Genomic DNA, 8,148 nt, shown 5'->3' with positions numbered 1-8,148 from the left:
TTAGTAAGAAGAAAACTCTATTTTTTTTTTTGTATTAAATAAGTGAAATGTAAGAAGAGATCATTAATCAGGTTACATTTAAGCCAGGTGTAGAGGTGTAGTTCACAATCTACTAGAACTTCGTCGTTAGGTTATAATTTTATTTTCTAAATAAGGTTCTCTTATTTACAAGAGAATAATTTTAATTGAATAACACATTGAATTAGAACATAATCTGAATGCGATTTTGTAGAATTGATAAATATTTATCTTATAAAATAGCAATAAAAAGTTTTTGTGGTAAAATTTAATATGTTTTCATATTCTCTCCAGTTCATTAAGTACAAGTAAGGAATACAGGCAACATGTTCTACACACATGTGCTTATGAGTAAACGAGGGCCATTGGCCAAAATATGGCTTGCAGCTCACTGGGAGAAGAAACTCACAAAGGCCCATGTATTTGAATGTAATCTAGAGATAACCATTAAAAAAATTCTTTCAACCAAGGTATGTTACTGATTAAAATTATAGCTTGTATTTACAGTGACTTTGGGGGAGGAAAGGCATTAAAATACACCTATATCAGGAAATACATTTTCAAGGAAGTTTTACTTGTCAAATGATCTTTCCTTTAATTCCTATAGCATTTAGTGTTATAACAAACATTGGTTTCTGTTGACAATTAACTTTTTCATATATCTGTCATAGATAGATTGGACCCTAAGGGATAAAGGCCACATTTTATGTGTATTTATAATCCTTTCTTATTCACTAACAAAATACAGTGGACACAGTAGATACTTAAAAAACATCTCTTAGAAAATAATGAACAAATGGGAGGGTAGAAAGAAAGATGACTGATTATAAATCCAAAAATATGTGAAAATATGTCATAAACAGTAAAGTGCTATGTTCATTATAAAACACTATAAAACCGTGATTAAAATTTGCATTACAGTATTTGATGTTGTTATAAGTTAAGTATTTTTCAACTTTAGAGAAGAACAAATTGAAAGCCTATTGTGTGTTAGGCATGGGGCTGGACTTTATGCCTATAAGGCTATTTAATCTTTACAACAACCCTATGAGGTTGGCTTCTTTGAGCTTCTGTGAACTGTAGTTAGCATGTTTTGAGTTGGTCAAATTTACATTTAATTATTGCTTTATCACTTAACAATTATATAACTTTGGACATCCTACTTCACATATCTTAGTTTTTTTCTTCTATAAATAGATGTTGCCAAAATTAAATAAATTAGTGTATGAAAAGCTCTTAGAACAATGCCTGGCTTAAAGTAAGTGTATAATAAATTGTAGCCATTTTTATTAAACTGAAGTTCAGGAAGGTTAAGGGACAGCTTCAGCAACTGAACCAAGAACTGAACCCAATTCTTTCTGACTACAGAGTTCCTAGTCCTCTCATAATACTAATAATAGTATACTTTACTTAAATGCCATATTAGATTAACTTCCTTGAACAAGAATCAAAAGTCAATCATTTTGTAAGGTGAGGTAAAAAGTTAAGTGATTTACTTTAAATAAGAATACAAAATATCTGCTTTTTAAAGAGAACAAATTCTTATGATGTCAGTAACTTTCAAAGAATAGGATTTATGAACCTAATTTTTACTCTTCTAATACTTCAAAAATTGTTGAAAGGTGAAAATTGCACTTCGAACTTCAGGACACCTTCTTTTGGGAGTTGTTCGCATCTATAACAGGAAGGCAAAATATCTTTTGGCAGATTGCAGTGAAGCATTTCTTAAAATGAAGATGACATTTCGCCCAGGTATACATGTAATGTTGATTTGTCTCACTCTTCTTGGTTCCATTTTGCATTTTAGTTGGGGATGGGCTCTTTAATATACTTCAGGTGAGTATGGTGAATGTAAACTTAGTTTTGAATGAATCTAACTTTCCATAGTTGAGGATAAATTGTATTCATTTCCTTGCTCTTCTCTTATGCATGCAGGAAAAAGTTGTGCTTTCTAAAACTTGTAATGTTCCTGCATATTTCTGTAGGATATATACTTAAAGTCACTCCACTTGCATAAGAAACTCTGATACTCTGTTTTTAATGGATCATTTAGTTTGTCTTACCTGTTTTTGCCTTTATGAGAGAAATTAGAAATAGTATGATTGACAAAACACAGATATCAGTAATTGTAATTGTTTTCAGAATTCTCAAGACTCCAAGCAGCATGCTGCTTTAACATATCAAAAATCCCTAAGCATTCCAAAGTGCTAGAGATTTACATGTATCATAAATATAATGCCTTCAAAATGTATATAACATCTGTTTCACTTTTAAGACATTCTTTGTTTTCCTCCTTGTTTTGTGGTTATTTAGGTACAGACTTGCCTCTGTCACTAGTCTTCAAGCTTGTTGAAGGCAAGGTCTTTGTCATAATTATTTTCTGAATCTCTTACAGTATCTGTCTCAGTGCCTTGCACGTACTAGTCTATCAATCAGCAGGAAGGCAAAATATCTTTTGGCAGATTGTTGAATCAGGATTGACAGATTTTTTTTTATCTTCTTCATTTAAAATATTTGCATAATTTCTAGGTGAATTTATATTTATATCAAGTATGGTTTATTTGTTCATTTATTATTTTTTTACATATTCCACAAATATTTATTGATGTCACACGCAGTGCCAAACACTATGTTAGGCTTGGGGATACAAAGACAAGATATATAAGATTCTTTTCAGTCAGGTGAGGAAGTTAGATAATTAAAATATTAAAAACTTATTACAGGAATTATAAATTATAACTGTGCTATAAAGGAAAATAAACAGAGTGCTCTAGCAGAAAATAACAGAGAAGTTCACTTTAATTAAAATAATTGGAAAAAATCCTTTCTGAGAGGATAGAATTTAAGCTCAGACTTGAAAAATGAGAACTACCCAGCCATGTAAAAAGTCCCTGAGGGAATAGCATTCTAGGAAGAGGAAACTGCAAGAGCAAAGGTCTTGAGGTGGAAAAATGCTTAACTTTTTCAGGGAACAAAAAGGCTAGTATGGTCGGTATGGTTGGAAAATAATGAGAAAAGAGGTGTCATTAGCTGATGCCTGATAGGTTTGTAGGGGCACAGAGGCTCCAACTGCAAATTCTGGTTTTATTAAATGTACTGGAGAAGTCACTAAATCATTTTAAGCTTTAGAGGCATCTAACCTGATTAATTTTTTAAAATACTGCTTTGTCTGCTTTATAGAGAATGGACTACAGAAGAGTAGGAGTAGATAGAGGAATACTAGTTAAAGAGAATAAGCAGTAGTCCAGTAAAAGAATATAGAGAGTTAGTTGGGAGTTCCTTATTTTATGTAGCATTGTTGCTTATTGAGTGTGGGTTTTTTATTCTTTTCAGGACTGGTTGACCTTCCAAAAGAGAATTTTGAAGCATCTTACAATGCTATCACATTGCCAGAAGAATTTCATGATTTTGACACCCAAAATATGAAGTAAATTATTTTATTTAATTTCATTTGGTTTAATTTTCTTGATATTTGCTTTTATATTCAGATTTCATTGAGGCAAATGGAATGTAGTTAACAGCTGAAAAAGTACAGATGTGGTTAATAAAGACTTATATTTGGTATAAAATCCCAAAGTATAACAACGAAAGTGTATCATTATATTTATTCAATGTAGTTTACAACATTGACAGTATATTCATGTATTCATTAAGTAAATATTCATTGTGTGCCTTCCATATGCCAGAAACTGTTCTAGGCACTGAAGAGATAGCAGTGAATTAAACATAGCTGCTGGCCTCATGGATCTTAAATTTTAGTTGGGGTAGATAATAAATAAATATATGTCAGGAGATGATCACCATTATGAAGAGAAATACAAAATGAAATAAATGGTATGACAGGAAAGGCTTTTCTGAAAAGGTAAGAATAGAAATCTGAAGGAGGTGAAGGAAAATCATTTAGTAATGTGGAAGAATATTCTAGGAAGAGCAAGTAGAAAGGCCCTAAAGCAGAGAGCATACTGGACATTTTCGAGGAGCAGTAAGAAGGCAGGTGAGATTAGTGGAGTAAATGAGGGGCTGAGTGGTAGGAGATGAGGTCAGAGAGAGATGCAGGTGATGTAGGATGTTAAACACTACAGTGGGACTTTTTTTTTTTTTTTTTAACTCAGGTAACACAGGAAGGTTTTGAATAGAGGAGTGATAGGATCTGATTTGATTCCAACATCTTCTCTCTGGCTACTTAGTATAAGGGGAAAGGGAGGAATCAAAGAGCCCATGAGAAGATTATTGTAGTAATCCAAATGAGAGAATATAGTATCTATGATCAGTTCTCAGTCTTCATCTCACCCGGGCGGTAGCAGTCAAGTTACGGATATATCTGGAAGGCAAAGCCAGTAGGATTTGCTGATGAATTGATTATAGCTTTAAGAGAAAGTGAAGAATACTATATGATTTTTGGCATAAGAACAGACTTACCACTTAATAAGATTAGGATAATCAGATTTAAAAGGGGCAGAGAGAAGGAAGTAAACTAGGTTTTATATATAAGTTTTGGGGTGACTGTTACACATTTGTTATGGTCTGAATGCATGTGTTCCCCTAAAATTCATATGAGGAAGACACAAACATTTAGGCCATAGGAGAAGTCAACATCTAAATCAAATGATGTTGAAACCTAACCCTCAAGGTCATGATATTAAGAGGTGGGGCTCTGAAGCCACAATGATCTTTTAGGAAGAACAACAAAAGAGTTGGAAGTGATTAGGTCATAAGGGCTCCACCATCATAAGTGAGATTAGTTCCCTTATAAAAGACACCTGTAGGAGTTTTCTTGTCCCTTCCCTTGTGTGAGTTCACAGCAAAAAGGCACTGTCTATGAGGAACAGTCCCTCAAAAGACACCAAATCTGCTGGCACCTTGATCTTGGACTTCACATCCTCCGGGACTGTGAGCAAAAAATTTCTGTTATTTATAAATTACCCAGTCTAAGTTATTTTATTATAGTTGCCCGAATGGACTAAGACAACATCAAAGGGGGGTAGGTAAGTAGTTGACTCTCTGGGTTGGAAATTCAGGAGAGAGGTCTGAACTGATGTATAAATTTGCAAGTTGTGAATGTATAGATGGAACTTCAACCATGAACTCTTAGAGATCCCCAAGGTAGTGAGTATACATTTAAAGAAAATAGAGAGAGGGATCTGAGGACTGAGTATATGGTCATTCTCAATAGCTAGTCTGGGATATGAGGAACAGAAAAGGAGCAGGTAGGAAGAAAATCAAGAAATAGTGATATCTCAGTGGCCAAGACAAGGCTGTATTCCATGAAGGGAGTTTCCTTAGTCTGTTTGGGCTGCTATAACAAAATACCATAAACTGGGTGGCTTATTAACAATAGAAATTTAGTTCTCATCATTCTGGAGGCTGAGAAATTCCAGATAGACTTGCCAGCAGATTCATTGTCTGGTGTTGGCCTGCTTCCTGATTCATAGAGGACAACCTTCTTACCATGTTCTCACATGGTATAAAGAGTGAGGCAGCTTTCTAGGGCCTCTTTTATAAGGGCACTAATCTCATTCATGAGGAATCTGCCCTCATAACCTAATTACCTTCTAAAGTTCTCACCTCCTAATACCACCACATTGGAGATTAGATATAAACATATGCCTTTGGGGTGAGGAAGACACAAACATTCAGGCCATAGCAAAAGTCAACATCTAGGTCAAATGGTGTTTGTTTGTGCAAGTAAATAAGGGACTGAAAATAGAACATTGGACTTGGGAGCCTAGAGATTATTTATGTACATGTATATTTAATAAACTAGTATTTATAAATAATACTATTGAGAAAATGAAAATTGTTTTGGTTTCTTCACTGTATCAATGATATTTTTACAGTATCATTGTTTCCTGTTCTCATGTTTTTCTCAACCTTATATTTCTCCATAGTGCTATTGATGTTTCAGAGCACTTTACCCAGAATCAAAGCAGACCAGAAGAAATCACTATTAGAGAAAATTTTGACAATGATCTACTTTTTCAAGCTGAGGGCTTTGGTGAGAATATTTGAGAACTCAAAATTAAAAATTATTTAATTATATTTGTATTTGTGTATTGAAACAATGCCAGTAGAAATAGCTATAGAATGAATCTTTTGATGTAAAAACGTAATTCTCAATAAATTTTTCCTTGCCTTTTTCTAGTATAGATGTCAATGCCAAGACTCAGTCTTAGGATATACTTCTATTCTCAGTGTATAACCATTTACAGAATACCTACTATATATCAGGTGCTATCAATAGACAAGGTAGTACCAAAATTTAAAGAAGCAGTTCCTACCCTCAGGGAGATTCAGAGTATGAGACAGACACTTCAATAAACAGTTGCTATATCAACATACATACAAGATTTTATATGTATCCTGCATGAAATGTGTTCAAAATATATTTCTTCTGGTATATGATGATATCAATTGTAAAATAATGGATTTTAAATCAGCCTGGGGGTGAGGAAGAGGAAATTGTACTACACTAAATGTATATATTTATTGTGAAACAGAAACTGAATTTTAAAATGTGATAATCTGTTTGGGCAAGGTGAATGTACTTTATTTTTAAATTTTTTTGAGACAGGGTTTTGTTCTTGTCACCCAGATTGGAATGTATGATCATGGCTCACTGCAGCCTTGACCTCCTGGGCATCTCAGCCTCCTAAGTAGCTAGGACTATGGGTACATGCCACCACACTTGGCTCATGCCTGTAATCCCAGCACTTTTGGAGGCCGAAGTGGGCAGATCACTTGAGGTCAGGAGTTCGAGACCAGCCTGACCAACATGGAGAAACCTCGTCTCTACTAAAAGTATAAAAAATTAGCTGGGCATGGTGGCACATGCCTGTAATCCCAGCTACTTGGGAGGCTGAGGCAGGAGAATGGCTTGAACCTGGGAGGCGGAGGTTGCAGTGAGCTGAGATCATGCCATTGCACTCCAGACTGGGCAACAAGAGTGAAACTCTGTCTCAAAAATAAAACAAAACAAAAATAAATAAAATAAACTTTTTGTTAAAGACAGGGTCTGGCTATGTTGCCCAGGCTGATCTTGAACTTCTGAGTTCAAGCAATCCTCCTGCCTCAGCCTCCCAAAGTGTTGGGTTTACAGGCATGAGCCACTGCGTGGCTAGTGTACTTTAAAATTGAAGCAATATGGTATAATTTATAGAGTATTTGCTCTTTTTCTTCTGGCATCTTCTACTCCCTGTCTTAGAATATGATACGTATACACCTCTTGTATTGGTCTGCAAACTCCATGAGGGTAGAATCAGTGTAATGTTCATATTTGAATTTCCTATAGTGCCCAAAACAATGAGTATAGGAGAAAGATGGCCTATGTCTATCTTGGTTGGGGAAGGGGGTCAAGAAAGTAATGCTTGACCAACGACTCTAACTTCAACTTTTCATCCTCACTCTGCTTCCATAACTCTTGCTCTCTATCTGTAGCTATGTTTTTCAATCTGTGGTGAAGGATCAGTTTTATAATTTTTGTCAATTTTTAATCTGTATTATATTTTACTTTGTAAAATACAATAAAATGAATTATTAGAAAAATTAAAAATTTAAAAATCAAAATACAGTCTTCAAGTTTTGTTAGTAGAATCAACATATATAAAATTGCTCTGTCAAATTTCTGTAAAACTTTCTGAACATGTACTTTTAATTTATTTTCTTTCTTTGTGGACCAGCACCAGTCTGTAGATTATACTTTATGTAGCACTGATCTCTTACTGGGTTTAACCCCAGACCCAGAAGTGTAACACATTGGCAAAGAGGTAATAATATTCCCTACTCCAAGATACTCTTTACAATTCCCCTACTATTCTTATTTGGGCCTGAAACTTTAGGATCACTTTTTTTTTTTTTATGGGGTCTCACTCTGTCATCCAGGTTGGAGTGGAGTGGCACAATCTCAACTCACTGCAACCTCCACCTCCCAGGCTCAAGCAATTCTCCTGCCTCAGCCTCCAGAGTAGCTGAGACTACAGGCATGCGCTACCACACCTGGCTAATTTTTGTATTTTTAGTAGAGATGGGGTTTTACCATGTTTGCCAGGCTGGTTTTGAACTCCTAGCCTCAGGTGATCTGACTGCCTCAGCCTCCCAAAGTGCTGGGATTGCAGGCATGAGCCACTGTGCCTG

The 8,148-nt window shown here is 34.9% G+C and overlaps 1 protein-coding gene across 4 annotated transcripts in view; it reads left to right on the top strand.

Moving 5' to 3' along the window:
- The first annotated feature begins 258 nt into the window (after window positions 1-258).
- The window catches only part of RAD21L1 (RAD21 cohesin complex component like 1), a 28,133-nt gene continuing 20,243 nt past the window's right edge, over window positions 259-8,148 (top strand). For 2 of the 4 annotated variants that reach the window (XM_039479807.2, XM_039479806.2), the window contains exons 1-4: window positions 259-488; window positions 1,641-1,770; window positions 3,352-3,445; window positions 5,907-6,013. In XM_039479807.2, coding sequence (XP_039335741.1) covers window positions 345-488; window positions 1,641-1,770; window positions 3,352-3,445; window positions 5,907-6,013 — 475 coding nt within the window. In that variant the 5' untranslated portion in view covers window positions 259-344. The other 2 variants (XM_074406352.1, XM_074406351.1) reach the window with 1 other exon arrangement.

This window comes from Saimiri boliviensis, chromosome 9, assembly GCF_048565385.1.
Source record: "Saimiri boliviensis isolate mSaiBol1 chromosome 9, mSaiBol1.pri, whole genome shotgun sequence".
In the NCBI taxonomy this organism is placed as follows: Eukaryota; Metazoa; Chordata; class Mammalia; order Primates; family Cebidae; genus Saimiri; species Saimiri boliviensis.
This window is presented reverse-complemented; position numbering and strand designations above follow the sequence as displayed.